At 40.5% G+C, this 19,498-nt stretch overlaps 1 protein-coding gene across 2 annotated transcripts in view; it reads right to left on the bottom strand.

The window, feature by feature from the left end:
* THEM4 (thioesterase superfamily member 4) overlaps positions 1 to 7,989 on the bottom strand; it is a 49,367-nt gene extending 41,378 nt beyond the window's left edge. Inside the window, exon 1 of one of the 2 annotated variants that reach the window (XM_070785663.1) lies at positions 7,784 to 7,989. In XM_070785663.1, the coding sequence (XP_070641764.1) occupies positions 7,784 to 7,882 (99 nt within the window). In that variant the 5' untranslated portion in view covers positions 7,883 to 7,989. The remainder of the gene's footprint in view (positions 1 to 7,783) is intronic. The other variant, XM_019955437.2, reaches the window with a different exon arrangement.
* Between the last annotated feature and the right edge of the window lie 11,509 nt (positions 7,990 to 19,498).

The following is a 19,498-nucleotide window of genomic DNA, read 5'->3' as shown; positions in this document are numbered from 1 at the left end:
AGCTCTAGTAATTTTCTGGTGGCATCCTTATGGCTTTCTATGTATAGTCTCATTTCATCGGCAAACAGTAAGAGTTTTACTTCTTTTTTTCTAATCTAGATTTCTTTTATCTCTTTTTCTTCTCTGATTGAGAAGCAGCCAGGACTTCCCAAACTACACTGAATAATAGTGGCAAGAGTGGGCACCCTTGTCTTGTTTCTGATTTTAGAGGAAATGTTTTCAGGTTTCACTGTTGAGAATAGTGTTTGCTCTGGGTTTGTTGTATATGGCTTTTATTATGTTGAATATTTTCCTTCCATGCCTACTTTCTGGAGAATAGTTTTTTATGATAAATTGGTGTTCAATTTTATCAAAAGCTTTCTCTGCATCTGTTGAGATGATCATATGGTTTTTATCTTTCAATCTGTTAATATGGTATATCACATTGATTTGTATATACTGAAGAATCCTTGCATCCCTGGAATAAAGCCCACTTGACCATGATGTATGATCTTTTAAATGTGTTGTTCAATTCTGTTTAGAATTTTTGTATCAAAGTTCATCAGTGATATTAGCCTGTAATTTTCTTTTTTTGTAGCATCTTTGTCTGATTTTGGTATCAGGGTGATGGTGGCCTCATAGAATGAGTTTAGGAGTTTCTCCTGTCTGATTTTAACTTTGAAGTCTGAGGGGATTCAGATGAACGTAACAAGCTTTTTTCCCCCCTTTTTTAGGGCCACACTGTATGGCATGTGGGATCTTAGTTCCCCGACCAGGGATGGAACCTACGTCCCCTGCAGTGGAAGTGTGGAATCTTAGCCACTGGACTGCCAGGGAAGTCCTGCAACAAACTTTTTTGAGTCCTACTATATGCTCTGGTTCTGGGCCAGGTACAGGTAACATAAAGAAAGAAGACTTAGATCCGCTCCTCAAGTGCTTGTAGCCTTGAGTGTGAAAAATGCTACAACAGAAGTAGATACAGATGCAGAAGAAGTGACTTTTAGGTAAAACTTCAAAAAGATGAGAACTGATATAGGTGGTTTCTAAAGGATGAAAAGTTCACTAAAGAAACAACAGGCAGGCTGCTCCAAGCAAAGGCAGAGAAATATGGGGAAATGCTAGGATTTCAGTCTTTATGGCTGAAAGGTACAAAGAGAACAGTAGCAAGATGGGGATGGCACAACAGAAGAGGGGTGACACTATAGTGGCTCTTTGGCTTTAACGAAAGCTTAGATTTCATCTTCTAGGTTAATGTTTCAAAAGGTCAATAGGAAAGACAATTTTAGGTACAACAATACAACAATAAGGCGTGTATTTTAAAATTAATATTATAAAAGGACATAAATAGTGCATCACACTGATTTCATAAGTGTTATTGCCTAGGATGAAGCTATTTAAAGAAAAGAAGTCTGTAAAGAATCATGAAGAATACAAGCCAATTGAGTAGCAAAGTACTTTTTTTCCATTATGGAGTGCCTTAGGGAGTTTTAAGCAAAGCAGTAGCATGAACTGAGGTTTTAGAAAGCTCCCTCTGATGTAAAGGATAAATTGTAAGGTGAGAAGCAATGGTAAGGAAACCAGTTAAAAGACTGTTGCAGAGATTCAGGAGAAATATGGTCAGAAGCTGAACTAGGTAGAAAGGAATGAAAAAGATTTAAGAGATATCTAGGATATTGGGACCAAGGGTTGTAGAGACTGACTGATCATGGGAGAAGGGAAAGTAGAAATCAGTCAGATCACTCGCTCAGTCGTGTCTGACTCTTTGCGACCCCATGAATCGCAGCACAAGCCAGGCCTCCCTGTCCATCACCAACTCCCAGAGTTCACTCAAACTCAGGTCCATCGAGTCAGTGATGCCATCCAGCCATCTCATCCTCTGTCTTTCCCTTCACCTCCTGCCCCCAATCCCTCCCAGCATCAGAGTCTTTTCCAATGAGTCAACTCTTCGCATGAGGTGGCCAAAGTACTGGAGTTTCAGCTTTAGCATCATTCCTTCCAAAGAAATCCCAGGGCTGATCTCCTTTAGAAAGGACTGGTTGGATCTCCTTGCAGTCCAAGGGACTCTCAAGAGTCTTCTCCAACACCACAGTTCAAAAGCATCAATTCTTCGGCGCTCAGCCTTCTTCACAGTCCAACTCTCACATCCATACATGACCACAGGAAAAACCATAGCCTTGACTAGACGAACCTTTGTTGGCAAAGTAATGTCTCTGCTTTTGAATATGCTATCTAGGTTGGTCAGAATTGGATAATTCCTGACTTGTGGTTTGAAGACTGGAGTGGACAGAAGGAAAAGAAAGAGGAGGTTTTTGTTAATGTTTGTGTGAATGTCAGGAGATGGAAAGTAGGAATGGAACCATTAATTTTAGTTTGGGGAATGTTGAGTTTGGGACCACAGATGAACACTATGATATTGTGGGAAATAAAAATAATGAAAGTTTCAGTTCAAGGAGATGAGAACTAAGTGATACTTAGAAGCAAAGGTACCTATAAATTCACAGCACAGACTCTGTGCATGAGGGATAAATGTTAGGGATAATCACTACTTTTTGTTGCCCTGAAAAGGGGAAAGGTCTTGCTAGATGTTGGATTATGTGTGTTTCAAGTGGGGCTTAAGTTACAACTTTTTAATGTATCTCCTTTTAAGATTAAGTTACTGGACCAAAAGAGGCATGATTTGTAAAGCCTGTAAATACTACTGTTACAAAGCCCATAAATATTGTTAAATATTCCCAACATAGACTACCAGACACCAACATATAAAGAAATGAATCTATCTTTGTTGGGAGATTAGCACAGGACATTTTTCTTTTCCAGTGTGTAAGATGGTGGTATGGTTCAGTCCCTAAGTCACGTCTGACTGTATGACCTCATGGACTGCAGCATGCCAGGCTCCTCTGTCCTCCATATCTCCTGGAGTTTGCTCAAGTTCATGTCCACTGAGTTAGTGATGACACAGGATTAATAACGGATCTGTACTCTTTATTCTTTAAAAGTAAGTTGGCTGGGCTCTGGTTCTAAGGGAAATGCTGTAAAGCCTGTGTTGTTGTCTCTGGAGAGCTTGAGTGGGTGGTTGGGCCATGTCCTACCACATTGGCTTGCTTGCCTGTTGGGGAGCAGGGCATTGCAGCAGCATTCTCTCAGCCTCAGTATTTGGTAAACAGAGGCCCCAGTGAGAAGAAATTTGCCAAATTGGCTGGCTTCATCAGTATCATGAATAACATTCAGAAATAGTGATTTAAATTCACTACCCAACTATAGTTGAATCTACAGTCTACCCAGGGATTTATACCCAGGGTCAACTTGCAATCATGCTGGGAGAAACTGACTGCAGAACCTTGTTGACAAGCTACATAAATACAAAGAAAACATTGTGTGATGTGATTCTTATGGTCCAGGAACGAAAGGTACCTCATCATGTTGTCCTTGGTGCAGCCAGTCATTTTTTAAAACTTTATGCTCACAACTCACATGCTTGAATCACAGACCTTTGAAATAGAACTCAAAGCTGCTGCATCTGACATTATCAAATAACTTGTGGAATTTGCTTATACCATGAGAATTTCTGTGAATAGCAACAATGTTCAGTCTTTGTTAGATGCAGCAAACTAGTACCAGACTGAACCTGTGAAGAAAATTTGATTTCTTTTCTTGGCTGTGCTGGGTCTTTGTTGCTACATGTGGGCTTTCTCTAGTTGCAGCTAGTGGGGGCTACTCTTTAGTTGAGGTAAGCAGGGCTTCTCATTGCGATGGCTTCTCTTGTTGCACAGCATGGGCTCCAGGGTGCTTGGGCTTCAATAGCTGTGGCATGTGGGTTCAGAACTTGTAGCCTGCAGACTCCAGAGCATGGGCTCAATTATCCCATGGCATGTGGAATCATCCCTGAGCAGGGATCAAACCCATGTCCCCTGCATTAGCAGGCAGATTCTTAACCACTGGACCCCAGGGAAGTTTGTGTGTTGATTTTTTGGAAGAACAAGCTGATGCTTCAAACTGTCTCAGTTTAAGTGTGCTAGCAGAGTGTCTAGACTGTCCCAAATTGAAAGAAATAGCAGATGACTTTATTCATCAGCATTTTATTGAACTGTATAAAACTGATGAATGTCTGCAACTTGATGCCAAGCGAGTTACACATCTCCTCAACCAGGACACTCTGACTGTGAGAGCAGAGGATCAGGCTTCCCTGGTGGCTCAAACAGTAAAGAATCCACCTGCAATGCTGGAGGCCTGGGTTTGATCCCTGTGTTGGGAAGATCCCCTGGAGAAGGGCATGGCAACCCACTCCAGTATTCTTGCCTGGAGAATTCCATGGACAGAGGAGCCTGGCGGGTAACAGTCCATGGGGTCACAAATAGTCAGACACAACTGAGTGACTAAGCACACAGCACACAGTCTGGTGGTTAAAATATGGTGAACCTAATCGGCAGCCATTTATGGCTGACATCCTTGTTATGGGCTTCCCTGGTAGCTCAGCTGGTAAAGATCCGCCTGCAATGCAGGAGACCCCAGTTCGATTCCTGGGTCAGGAAGATCTGCTGGAGAAGGGATAGGCTACCCATTCCAGTATTCTGGCCTGGAGATTTCCATGGACTGTACAGTCCATGGGGTTGCAAAGTGTTGGACACGACTGAGTGACTTTCACTTTTTCTTGTCAAAGGCAGGTTTCCACTTATAACAAAGAATTTAAGTAAAACAGTACAAACTGAACCACTTATTCAAGATAATCCTGAATGCCTTAAGATGGTGATAAGTGGAATGAAGTATCATTTCCTGTCTCTAGAAAATTGAGAAGAACTGGCAGAAGGCAAAAGGCCCAGAAGAAGGAAACATGACTATTGAATAGCCCTATTTGGAGGCTCCCAACCACAGTCTTGTAGATATTTTTTAACCCAACGTTGAAAAGAGAAGCATGTTCTGCACAAGCCTGGGAATGAGCCTATAACTTCAAAATACTCTTTTGATGTCTTTGCTCTTATAAATGGCCCATACTTAATGCTCTTCTGTATACCCAACCCCAAATTTTTAGACTTCTAGTGAAAAATTAAGTAATTGGGGAAATAAATATCAATAAAACATCCTCATTTCATCAATTATTACTTATTCCCTACAGCTAATACCATTAGAATTCCATTACAATACTAATTAATATTTCTATTAAAAGTATCAGCCTTGGACTTCCCTGGTGGTACAGTGGATAAGAATCTGCCTGTCAATGCAGGGGACATGGGTTTGATCCCTGGTCCAGAAAGATCCCACATGCTGCGACGCAACTAAGCCAGTGCATCACAACTACTAAGCCCATGCTAGAGCCTGGGAGCCACAACTACTGAGCCTGTGTGCTGCAATGACTGAAGCCTACACACACTAGAGCCTGTGCTTCACAACAAAAGAAGCCACTGCAATGAGAAGCATGTGCTCTGCAATAACTAATATTAAGTTAATTGTCTTTATTATTTTTAATATTAAAATAATTGGGGAAGCTAATTTTATTGTAAATTATTATTAGTTACCTTGAATCTTCCAAAGTGAACATTATTTCATTATTCAATTCAAGTAGACTGCTTAATACTAAGTACTGTATAGCAACTGTTTCAAAATTCTTAACATTTTCAGAGATGTTAAAATGGTTTTAACTATCACAAATGGAATCCATTTGTGCGTGTCCTATAAGGGTCTAAAATGATTATTTTCACCTAACTGATCTCCTTCAGAGAGGGCAATTTAAGCAGTACAATTTAATTTAATTATCTAGAATTAAGTCAGTATCCTTATAAACTATTATTTTTACATATTCCTTAGATATAGCTGGCGAGAGGCAGCAAATATTTGTATTAATTGCTGAGTAGAAAATGATAAGAAAGAAAATCTTATTTTTTCTAGTAGATAAAGAAATCTTGGATTGCTATACTAAAGTGAAATGATATTGTTCTTGTCTTTGTCCTTTCAGGAAGCCTGCTGAGTCTCCTCTCCCCTACCTGCACCTGTTTTTAAAGTTTTCAAGTGCTTAAAGATAACTTGAAGATAACTAAAAGATAATTTATCTGAATCCAGTGCTCTGTTCTCTTAGTATTGGTGTTTTCAAATTGTAACATGGGAATGACTTATGATATTAATGCCTAAATGCCTAAGTTGAAAAAAAAAAATAAAAACAAGGTACAACAGCTTTTAGTTCATGCTCAAAACAGAGTTGTTCCCTCCTCTATGAACCCTTAGTACTTCCCTTAGTACATTTATTTAAAAATTTTGCACTTTCATTCCTTTCTCCCAAATTAGACTTGAGCTCTCTGAAAGCGTTGTTTCTTATTTGTCTTTACAGCATTAGAAACTGATGTCTGGCATATTGTTAGTGCTTGATTAATATTAATTGAATATATCAATGAATCAAAAGATAGGGATATAAGAACAGGCAATATTTATTTATTGAGAGTCTCTTGGTCAGCAAGGAGATTAAACCAGTCAATACTAAAGGAAATTAACCCTGAATAGTCATCGGAAGGACTGATGCTGAAGCTGAAGCTCCAATACTTTGGCCACCTGATGCAAGAGTCAAGTCATTGGAAAAGACCCTGATCCTAGGAAAGATTCAGGAGGAGGAGGGGGCAACAGAGTATAAGATGGTTGGATGGCATCATCAACTCAATGGACATGAGTCTGAGCAAACCTAAGGAGATTGTGAAGGACAAGGAAGCCTGCTGTGCTACAGTCCATGGAGTCCCAAAGAGTCAGATATGACAGTGACTGAACAACAAAAACAATGGGAGAGTACTAAGGGTACGTAGAGGAGGAAAGAGTTCTCCAACAGGCCAGAGTTATTTAGGGCATCCCTGGTGGCCCAGGGGTAAAGAAGCCAATGCAGGAGATGCAGGCGACATCCCTGGATCAGGAAGATCTGGAGAAGGAAATGGCAACTCACTCCAGTATTCTTGCCTGGGAAACCCCATGGCCAGAGGAGCCTGGCGGGCTACAGTCCATGGGGTCACAAGAGTCAGACAGGACTTAGCGACTTCACAACAACAATATTTAATACTAACGCCAGACACTGCTGTTACATACTTGCCTTATCTCATGTAAATCTTGTAACAAGTGTTAAACTTGAGGAAACTGATCCTCCTGAGGGTATAAGGTAATGGTTATTTGCCAGACTGCTTAGGTTCAGATTCCAACTCTACCATGTGTTTTCTTAAGCACGTGACCTTGCTTAAGTCATAACCCTTCTTTATTAGTAGTAGTGGTATACTTTGACTTGCAGATGCGATTCAAGCATCCTGCACACTGCCTCAAAACCGTGTCACCCTCCTGTCCAGTTTCTTATGGATTGACTCTCAAGACTGAAAGATCCGGTGACCTTGTTAATACTGATATCTTTTGGAGCTAATGTTAGCTTTCATTCTGAGGTCAGTTGGCTGAGGAAAGGGATAAACAGCTGAACATTACCCCTTATCCGGAGAAGGCAATGGCAACCCACTCCAGTACTCTTGCCTGGAAAATCCCATGGATGGAGGAGCCTGGTAGGCTGCAGTCCATGAGGTCGCTAAGAGTTGGGCACGACTGAGCGACTTCACTTTCACTTTTCACTTTTCATGCATTGGAGAAGGATATGGCAACCCACTCCAGTGTTCCTGCCTGGAGAATCCCAGGGATAGAGGAGCCTAGTGGGCTGCTGTCTATGGGGTCACACAGAGTCGGACACGACTGAAGCGACTTAGCACCAGTAGCAGCAGCATACCCCTTTATCACAGGCTAGTTCCTGACGAAAAAGTCCTGCCTTTCTGCCCATTTTCGCTGCCCGGCTACCTGGACTCACCCGCGCGGGTTGCAGATCCATCGATAGCCGGGGGGCGCCTTCCCGCCGGCCGCGCAGAGCCCAGATCGAGCGAAGTCCTGCGGTGCAGCTCCTCAGCATGGCTTCCAGAAGTAAGGGAGCTGGCTCGCGCCAGCTGAGGTAAAAGCTGACTCGCACACGCAGCTACCCACCCGCCTGCTCTTCCTCTTTAACTGAGGCGCTGTGAGGGCGGGGCCTGGCGCGCCGGTGGGAGGTGTCACGTGTCTCGGAGGGGCAGTGGGAGGGAGGGGCGTGAAGGCAAGCGCAGTGTCGGTTAAGGCCTTTAGTTGTCCTCCCGCGCCTGAACCTTTTCTGGGGAAACTTTTAAAACTTGTGAAGGCCACTGGACCGAGGGGAGAGCGGCAACAGCGGCCGCGCGGCCTGGGGAGGGCGAGGAAGCCAGAAGTGCGGGTCCGCGACTATGGCTCAGCCCCCCAGCCCCGGCACCTAAGCTGGTGAGGATTCGCTGGTCTTTTCCCCATCTCTTGCTGCTGCTGCGGCTGCTGCTAAGTCACTTCAGTCGTGTCCGACTCTTTGCCACCCCATGGACTGTACCTTATCATGCTCCTCCGTCCATGGGATTTTCCAGCAAGAGTACTGAAGTGGGGTGCCATTTCCTTTTCCAGAGGATCTTCCTGACCCAGGAATCGAACCCAGGTCTCTCCCGCATTGTAGGCAGACGCTTTACCATCTGAGCCACCGGGGAAAATTCTGTGCTGTTTCCTAATAGTTCTCCTTCCCGCCGCTGGTGGCGCTAGTGGTAAAGAACCTGCCTGCCAATGCAGGAAACGTAAGAGACGCAGGTTCCATGAAGGAGGGCTAGGCAACCCACTCCAGTATTCTTACCTGGAGAAAGAATCCCATGGACAGAGGAGCCTGGTGGGCGACAGTCCATGGGGGTGCAAAAGAGTTACACGACTGAAGAGACTTAGCACTGCACTGCTGGCAGCTGACTTAAGCCCTCAGGCGGGTAGGAACGCACACAGAAGATTGTAGGAATAGAATATTTTTCTTGGAGACCACCCCCCCAAACACACACACACACACACCCACACACACCCCTGCACACACATCTTTAAGGGAGTAGAACTATAAAAGTCTTTAAGTCTGACTTTTTCAAAAATAGAAATTGTAGCAACACCTGAAGGATGCAGTCATCTCTTAGCTCTGGAGACATAACTGAGCTCAAAGTCCAGTGCACCACCTAACACCGTGGGTGGGTTTGTGCTTAGTGACTCAGTCTTATCTCTGACTCTTTGTGACCCCTGAAGACTATAGCCTGCCAGGCCCCTCTGTCCATGAAATTTTCCAGGCAAGAATACTGGAGTGGGTTGCCATTTCCTCCTCCAGGGGATCTTCTTGACCAAGGAATCCTGCTGGGTCTCCTGTGTCCCCTGTATTACAGGTGGATTCTTTACCTGCTAAGCCAAGGGGGAAGCCCTGTAACACTATATACTTTTAAACTGTATCTGTCCTCTTATTTCTTCATTGTTGTATTAAAAAGAATATATCAAGTTTTACTTGTCACCAGGACCTTCTCTTTTAGTAGGAGTCACTTAAGTTAGAAGTTATTTGAGGTTACCTTGTATCCTGCTCACAAAGAAAATGACCCCAGGCTAGTAATGTGTTGAAACGGGGCTTGTACAGACTCTTTAAAATGGTAAGAATTTGGCTAGCCAATTCTTAAACACTTCCATTATTTAAAATGTAAGTTATATAAACTTACAGTTAATAAGTTGTATTTTAAAAATGAAGGTATTGTTACAACACCCCTGAGTCAGTCCCCAATAAAGGTTCTTCTGCCTGGTATCTTGGAGCCAGTAGGAGATCAAGTCTGGTTCAGAATCAAAGGAAATCAAAAAATGAAGAGATGTGAGCTCCAGCTCTAAAGTACTTGGGTCTTCCTCATAGGCCTTTGGCCTGGCTGCTTCATAGGGTTCTTGTCAGCAGGGAGGGGGTGGGTTCTTGGCAAGCACCTGCCCCCACTTTTGCGGCTCAAGCTTTCAGAAGGCAATGTAGGGAGGGGCAGCATACCTGCCCTGGGCCTGATAGCTATCTTGAATTGCAATATTGCTTGCAGTGCTTCTGAATATGGTTCCTGGAGCTGAGGTGTGGGGGCACAGCCTTTTTGCACTAGGAACTCTGGTCTGAAAGGCCTGGTGTAAAATCTCTGCACATGGGCATCCTGTGAGCAACTGAAACTAGACTAAGCACAAAGGAAAAAGGTTAGATTTTATTTTCCTACCCAGATTTTATTTTCTGGGAATTGTCCGTGGGCTTCGCTGGTGACAGTATTAGATACTAAAAACTGTTTATGTTCTTGAAGTATATTTCATCACTGATTACGGTTTTAAGTGGAAGTTGACTGCCTTTTCATAGCCACAAGCAATTATAAGTGCTGTTCTAATTCTGGTGTATGAAACTTAAAAAAATATTTCTTTAGGAATATAATGAAATACCAACAATCGTTTAGCTCTGTAATAAATTATTAGTTCTTTTAGAATGTAAAAAACCTGCTTAATTATTTTTAATACACTTTGCTGTTGTATGTTCTCTTGAGGTTATCTCTGTCACATTTGTATGGTGGGAACACTAGGCACCCCTTCCAAACATTGCATTTGGTCACATCACAGTGGTAGCTTAAAACTGACTGACAGGGAGTATTCATTCAGATACTGCAACTGAGGGCTTTCCTTTCTTACTTTATTAAATATTCACCAATATACCACAGTCTTAGTTTTAAGTCTTAAGGGTTACTAGAATTGCTTACCCCCAGAACATCCGTACACAAAGTTTTTCTGCCAACACAGCTCTGTAACTACTCACACAGTAAAGGTGGGACCGGAGGAATCATCAAGAGAGATTTATCAGAGATAAACAAACTTGGCTTTGGGTTTGGGTCTAAGTTCAGAGATCCTCAGTCTATTTTTTTGGTGAGCAATTAGTATTTTTATTTAAAATATCTTTATATAAAAATCAGATATTTTGCTTGATTGGGGCTTCTCAGGTGGCTCAGTGATAAAGAATCCACCTGCCAATGCAGGAGACTAGGGTTCAATCCCTGGGTTGTGAAGATCCCCTGAAGGAAATGGCAACCCACTCCAGTATTCTTGCCTGGGAAATTCCATGGTCAGAGGAGCCAGGTGGGCTACAGTCCATGGGGTCACAAAAGAGTTGGACATGACTGAGTGACTTAACAACAACAACAGTTTTCCATGATTATGTGAACTTCTCCATCAGTTTGTCAGTAGGAAAGAATGCCCAGTATTTTAAATCCACAATATTAACTGGGGGTAAGGTATACCATTCTGAGACAGACGGAATTTGAGAAATAAAGCATGCAAGAATGACTCAAACTGAAGATGATTTGGCATAAGGGGTGGCTGTTGATGTTCTGTAATTTTAGCAGACTGCCTAAGTTGTCTCCTTTCCAATAGAGTACTCCAGTTTCCTCAGGGCATGGATGGTGCCAAATTGTCCTGTTAATTGTAGTACTTCTTTTACTAACTCACACAAATTGCTTCGATACTTCTTTGGCAGCAAGAGCCCAAAGTATCCTGTTGTCTTTCCACATCGTGTGTGCAGATAGTGGCACATTATAAATCAAATCCATAAATCAAGATGACTTCTCTTAATAAATAAGAAGATAGTTTATACAGATAACTTAAAAGTGTATATATATATATATATATATATATATATATATATATATATATATTACATGTAGTTAGAATCCATCAAAACCCCTAAATAGACTCCAGCTCTGCTGAGATTGTAAAGGTACCAACAGCTCTCCTAGGTCAGTTATACTCAATATAACTTCTGCATATATCAGATAGCAGCAATGTATTTGGCCCAGTCACCCACACTCTGACCTAGAGCCTTCACCAGATATTTTTCCGAGGTATTCATGTTGACAACACATACGAAATATCTGGCCAAGTTTGGAGGGAGATGGGGAAGGTGACAATCTAGCAATAGAATTGGTAGCCTGTGGATATGGAAAAGTTTTTCTTTGGTGTTTGTGTGGCTTATATAAAGACTAAATTTTCTTCCTTGTTTTTGATAGAACTATAACAAAATAAGCCAACTGTATGAAACTTAATAGTATTTTCACCATTCTCCTTTAATATTGTAAACAGCTTTATTGAGGTTAAATGGGGACATATAATAAACCCCATGTATTTAAAGTATACAAGTTGGTAAATTTTGATACACATACACACCTATGAGGGCTTCCCAGGTGGCCCTAGTGGTAAAGAACCCACCTGCTGATGCAGGAGACATAAGAGACATGGGTTCAATCCCTGGTTGGGAAGATCCCTTGGAGGAGAGTATGGCAACCCACTTCAGTATTTTTGCCTAGGGAATCCTATGGGCAGAGGAGCCTGGCAGGCTATGGTCCATAGGGTCACACAAGAGTCTGACATGACTGAAGAGACTTAACATGTATGAACACATACAGCTATGGAACCATCACTGCAATCAAGATAATGAACCTATCTCGCACCCACAAGTTTCCTCCTCATGTCCTTTGTAAACTCTTCCTCCTACCCTCTAAGTGAACACCGATCTGCTGTCACTTTAGTTTGCATTTTCTCAAGTTTTAAATAGAATCATATAGTATATACTCTTTTTTTTGAGATTCATCCATGTTGCTTGTATCAATAATTCATTCCTTTTTATTGATTAGTATTTCATTGTCTGGATGTACCACAATTTTCCCATTCACTTGTCAATGACCATTTAGGTAGTTTCCAGTGTTTCTCTATTACAAATAAAACTGCTCTGAGCACAAGTCTTTATATGAATAAATGCATTCTTTTCTCAATTCAGTTGTCCTTGCTCCTGGATCAAAAAATTGATTTTTTTTTTTTTTGCCACACCAGAAGACTTATGGAATCTTAGTTCCCTGACCAGGGATTATACCCTTGCCCTCTACAGTAAACGCATGGAATGCTAACCAGTGGACTGCCAGGGAATTCTTTGGTTATCCACTTTTGTGTATTGGTCTGGATTCTCTATTCTGTACCTTTGATCTAGTTACCTTTCTTAACACTAGCATCATACCGTCTTGATTCCTGAAGTGTTGTGACTAGTCTTGAAATTATTTTCAACTTTGTTCTTTATCAATGTTGTTTTGGCTATTCTAGATATTTTGCATTTCCATATAAATTTTAGAATCATTGTGTCAATATCTACGAAAAACCTCTGGGGTTTTGAATTGATATCTTAGCAAATTGAGTCTTCTTATGAACAAATTATATCTTTAAACAAGTTTTCTTATGAACAAGTTATTTTTCTTCATTTATTTAAATCTTCTGTAATTTCCCTCAGCTGCAATTTGTAGTGCAGGTTTTATACATCTTTTTTCATATTTATCTTTAGGAAGTTTATATATATTGATGCTATTAAGAACATTTAAAATTTCAATCCCTGATTGTTCATTGCTTGTATAGAGAAATACACTTACTTTTTAATATATTGATCTTATATCTGTAAACTTTAAATTCATTTACTAGTTCTAGTAAGTTTTTAATAGATTCCTTAGATTTTTTTACAAATATGATCATGTTATCTGAGTTTTACTTCATCTTTTACTATCTGGACAGCTCTATTTTTTTTTTTTCTTTATTGCACTGTCTAGGACTTCCACTACAATGTTGAATAGTAGTGATGAAAGCAGATATGCTTGTCTTGTTGCTGATCTTAGGGGGAAAGTATTCAGTCTTTAACCATTAAAGATGATGTTAGCTATGTGTTTGTTGTAGAAATCCTACCTAAAGTTCCTCATGTGCGGAGTTTTTATTAGGAATGGATGTTGGATTTAATCAAATGCTTTTTCTGCATCTATTAAGATGATCGTGTGTTTTTTCTTTCTAAATTTGTTTATTATTGTGAATTAATTAATTTTTGTCTGCGTTGGGTCTTTGTTGTGGTATGTGCGAGTTTCTCATCTCAGTGGCTTATCTTGTTGCAGAACACAGGCTCTCGGCACTTGGGCTTCAGCAGTTGCAGCGTGGAGGCCTTAGAGTGCACAGGCTTCAGTAGTTGTGGCAAGGGGGCTTAGTTGCCCCATGGCATGTGAGATCTTCCCAGACTAGGGATCCAGGGATGGAACCTGTGTCTCTGCATTGGCAGGGGCATTCTTAGCTACTGGACCACCAGGGAAGTCTACCCTGATTGATTTTTGAATGTAAAACTAACCTTGTTTTCTTGTAGTATCTTTTTCTAGATGTGATATTAGAATGATGCTGGCTTTATAGAATGAGTTGGGAAGTATTACCCTTTCCACTTTTCTGAAAGAGCTTGTGTAGAATTGGCTTTTTTTTTTCAAAAATGTTGGGTATAATTCACTAGTGAAGCCTCCTGGGCATGGAGTTTACTTTGTGGGAGGGTTTTCAACTATACATTCAGTTTCTTTGATAGATGCAGGACCATTCCTACTGTAAGAGCCTTACAATAGTGTTGTTTCTTCTCTCATGACATTTATGCTCTTTTTATCACACATTCTACATTTTAAAGTATTAAAAACCCTCACATTACATTGCTACTATTTTGTTTAGGCAGCCATTTGTCTTTCAAAGAATTTAAATAGTAAGAAAAAAATCTTATTCATTTACCCATGTAGTTGTCCTTTCCAGGGTTCTTCATTCATTTGTGAAGATCCAGCTTGAGTACTTCCTTTATATTCTTGAACTATGTATCTATGTGTGTAGTGTGGGGGTCTTCTAGTGGGTTCTTTGGTAATGAATTCTTTCAGCTTTCATGTGTTTGAATATGTCTTTATTTTGCTGTTACTTTTGAAAAATTTTTGCTGAGTATACAATTCTGTACTGACAGTTTTCTTCCCCCTAGTATTTTTAAGGTACTGCTCTACTATATTCTCACTTGCATTATTTCTTTAAAAAAGCAAACAAAACTTTTTATTTTGTATTGGATAAAGAATCTGCCTGCCATTGCAGGAGACTCAGGAGTTGTGGGTTTGATCCCTGGGTTGGGAAGATCCCCTGGAGAAGGAAATGGCAACCCACTCCAGAATTCTTGTTTGGAGAATCCCATGGACAGAGGAGCCTGGCAGGCTACAGTCCACGGAGTCACAAAGAGTTGGACATGATGAGCAAGCAGCACTCACATAGCTTATTAACAATGTTTTGATAGTTTCAGGTGGACATTGAAGGGACTCAGTCATACATATACATGTATACATTCTTTCCCAAACTCCCCTCCCATCCAGACGGCCACATAATATTGAGCATTGCTTGCATTATTCCCAATGAGAGATCTGATATCATCCTTATTTTTGTCTATATATGAGATGTCTTTTTTCTCTGGATGCATCTAAGATTTTCTTCTTGTCTTAAAAAAAAAAAATTGGTTATGATGTGCCTTGATGTATTTTTAGTATTTCTGGTATTTGGGGATTCATTGGGATTCTTAGATCTGTGGATTAATAGTTTTCATCAAATCTGGAAAATTTTTGGCTGTTATTGCTTCAGCTATATTTTCAGTTCTCTCCTCTATTCTCTTTCTTTTAAGGACTCCAAGTACTTAGATATTAGGCCATTTAACATGGTCTTACAGTTCACTGATGTATTTTTCTTTTTGAGTGTCATTAAAAATTCTCTTATCTTTGTTTCATTTTTGATAGTTTATATTGCTATACTTTCAAGTTAATGAATCTTTTCTTCTGAAATATGTAATCTGCTATTAAGTCCCATCCAGTGTATTTTTCATCTAAGAGATTGTAACTTTTATCTCTAAACATTTGATTTGGATCTTTTTTTTATATCTGCCATATCTCTGCTTAACCTATTGAATTTATAGAATTTAGGTATAATAACTTTTAATGTCATTTTATGCCACTTCTTATGTCTGTGTCAGTTCTGACAGGTTTTTGATTGGCTCTTTTTTTCCTGCACCTCTGCATGCCTGGTAATCTTTGTTAAATGAGGAAGAATTGAATACCAGACATTGTGAATTTTACCCTGTCAAGTACCACATTTTTGTATTCCTATAAAGCTTGAGCTTTGCTCTGGGATGCAGTTAATTTACTTGGAAACAGTACGATCCTTTTGAGTCTTGCTTTTGAGGTTTGTTAAGGAAGGACAAGGGAGAAGGCAATGGCACCCCACTCCAGTACTCTTGCCTGGAAAATCCCATGGACGGAGGACCTTGGTGGGCTGCAGTCCATGGGGTCGCTAAGAGTTGGACACGACTGAGCGACTTCACTTTCGCTTTTCACTTTCATGCATTGGAGAGGGAAATGGCAACCCACTCCAGTGTTTTTGCCTGGAGAATCCCAGGGACGGGGGAGCCTGGTGGGCTGCTGTCTATGGGGTCGCACAGAGTTGGACACGACTGAAGTGACTTTAGCAGCAGCAGCAGAATGGACAAGAGCAGTGCTGAGTCTACAGCAAGGTTTCTCGGCCTCAGCACTATTGACATTTTGGACCAAGTAATACTTTGTTGTCAGGGGGGCTGTCCTGGTCACTGCAAGATATTTAGTAGCATCCTTGGCTCTCCACTAAATGCTAGTAGCACCTTGCCCCTAGTCCTTACAAATCAAAAACGCCTCGAGATGTTATAGACATTGTTCCCTGGGGGAGTGGAGCACAATTTCCCCTCACTAAGAACCATTAGTCAAGGGCTAATTATTTCCCATTACTGAAGAAAGACTGTTGAATACTCTACCCCATGCCCTGTGAATCATGAGGTTTCCCAGTATCAGCTGTTGGGAACAGGCTGTCTTCCCAGCTTTCAGTGAGACTGAATGCTCTTTACTCTCATTCTCTCAATAGTTCTCTTCCCAGCATTTTTGGGATAGTTTCTTCACACAAAGGCACCAAACAATGCTCTGAATACCCTCCGCAGATCTCCAGAGTTCTTTCTCTGTACAGGTCTCTCCTCTCTAGCACTCTGTCCCGCAGACATTAGCCACCTTGAGTTCCCCGTACTCTCAGCTGCACTTCCTCAACTCAGGGACTCCAACAGCTTCCCCTGAGTTCCCTCCCCTGTGCAGGAGCCTGGGAGCCCTCTGAAGTTAATTGCACAGCTCTCTTTATTGCTTCCAGTCTCTCAGGGATCACTGTTCTTCACTGGCGGATCTCCAGTATCTTCAAAATTGTTGTTTCATATATTTTGTGTGGTGGTTGGTGGTGATTTTTGTAGGGAATGAGGTAGGGTCAGAGTTCTTTAAGGTAAAAGGGTAAATCCAGTTAACAAACTGCATCTTGGACCACAAACCAGTCCTTTAATTTTTAACTTAAAACTGGGTGCCTTATTTCCTGGTAAACTGTTTTTCTCCCTCTCTGGTTAACTTTTATATTACATAAAAACTGCAACTTAGACCTCTTTATAAAACAGAAGTCAGAATTAATGTGAATGTGTAAGCTATAGTGGACCTTAGATATTCTTGAAAGTTAAATTTTAAGACCTTCATAGATTTCCAAAATTTCCAATATCACCATTGAGGAGGAGCAGAATATGTGACTCCAAAATACACCACTTTGACATGTGAATTATTTTGAGTTGATAAGGCCCAACAGACTCTGAAAGAGCTGTTTACTTTCCCTTTAACTGCCTAAAAGAATTTAGATTGATGGCAGAAAAAGAGCTAATACCAAAGATAACTTTTTATCAGAGAGACTTAACTACATGGTATGGCAAGCAGTTGCTTACCATGCACTTGCTCTTCTCATCTTACTGTGAATTGTCTTCCTCCCTTTTGAAACCCCAGACCCTTCCCCCTTCTCCTTAGCTGAGGGTGGTGTATAAGCCTCAACTGCTTGAGTATTTTTGTGTTTCATATCTTTGGGGCTCCCTTATGCGTGAAATTTGTTTCTCTCCTGTTAATCTGCTTTATGTCAATTTAATTACTAGGTTAGCCAGAAAGGAAGAAGGGGAAAGTTTTTCACCTCTAAACCATGTATACCATCTCCTGCAAAATTTAATAAAGTAGGGAATTCCTGGTGGTTCAGTGGTTAGGACTTAGTATTCTCACTGCTGGGGGCCTAGAGTTTGATCCCTGGTTGGAGAACTAAGATCCCACAAACCTCATGGTGTGGCCAGAAAAAAAAAATTAATGAAGTATAATGGAAAATATTTAAGAGGTACCTTAATGAACCATGAACATACATGAATTTTTTTTATTATTATACTTATTATATAATGAGGCAAACAATAAGATGTATAACTATTTTAAAGTAGAATTCAAAGAGAAAATATATAAATGTATAATCAGATACACTAAAATGCATTTGTTACTACAAATATAAATTTGCAAGGCAATAATTGCAAATTACTACAAATATACAAGACAAGTGCAAACACACAAGACAAAGTTAATTTCCCTCATCAGCAGTTATTTGCATTGTTGTCCATTCTGTATGTGAACATACATGAATTTTGGGTTAGTCTCAAATTTATATTTCCTGGTTATAAATCTAGGAATCACCTTGGACTTCTTATTCCATACCACTATACCCCATGCACTTAGCAGATACTCTTCAGTTAATCTTGTAAGCCAGTTGTCTTCACATTTTTGTTTTTTGCTAGAATAACCTTAAAATAATTTTGAAAAGTTGTTTATTATCATCTTAAAAGTGATATTAAATTTTTTTCTCATAAATAGTTGTAAGGTTTATAATTTTTTGTGTATTATATAATGAATATGTACTTTATATTTTTGTCAAAATCTTAGGGCTGCAGATTAAGCTCACTTAAGTTTTGGAAAATGTTTGCCATATGAACTAATTGGTAAAGTCAATCCTCATTGGAAAATCAGTCAGGGAAATCAATCTTTCTATTAGAAAAAGTCTGTAATTTTTCAACTCAAATAATGCTGTTAATATGTATCCTTTTAATGGATAGCCATTTCACGTTTGAATTTTAAACTGAATTCTGAACCTGGCATTTATACATAGCCTAAGTGTGCTGTGCTTAGTCACTCAGTCATGTCCGACTCTTTGCCACCCCATGGACTGCAGCCCTCCAGGCTCCTTCTGTCCATGGGCATTATTCAGGCAAGAATACTGGAGTGGGTTGCCATGCCCTTCTCCAGGGGATTTTCCCGACTGAGGGATTGAACCCAGGTCTCCCACATTGCAGGCGGATTCTTTACCAACTGAGCCACAAGAGAAGCCCATATGTATCCTTGATGACAATAAAAATGCTGCCTTGTTTAATATTTCTTGCTGAATTTCTCTCTGATTTGCTATTATAGGACTCTTCCTCAGAAAGAATGTATTCTTGAATTGTTATCCCCAGGACAGTGCACCAAAGTGAGATGCTAGATGGGTGAGAGTGCATAGCAGGAGAAGGGTGACTGTGAGAGGGGAGGTTGGAGACAGACTGCAGGCTAATTTTCAGGTAGATGCAATCCATTTGCATTGTTACTATTTTGATACAGTATCTAGAATTGTGTGTGTGTGTTTTAATATTTGTTTATTTATTTTGGTTTCTTCTGGTCTTAGTTGAAGCACAAGGGCTCTTTTACAATGTAGATGCTTGGTTGCAGCATGTGGGATCTAGTTCCCTGACCAGGGATTGAACCCTGGGCCCCAGCTTTTGGAGTGTAGAATCTTAACCTGGAACTACCAGGAAAGTCCCTGTTGTGTGGTTCTTAAAGTGATTTTAATCACATGGGGGAAAGGGAGATTTCTACCTTGGGTGGCTGGGTAGAAGGTGGTATTATTT

This window comes from Bos indicus, chromosome 3 (assembly GCF_029378745.1).
Source record: "Bos indicus isolate NIAB-ARS_2022 breed Sahiwal x Tharparkar chromosome 3, NIAB-ARS_B.indTharparkar_mat_pri_1.0, whole genome shotgun sequence".
NCBI classification, from domain to species: Eukaryota; Metazoa; Chordata; class Mammalia; order Artiodactyla; family Bovidae; genus Bos; species Bos indicus.
The sequence above is the reverse complement of the archived record's forward strand: the minus strand, read 5'-3'. Positions and strand labels throughout refer to the sequence as shown.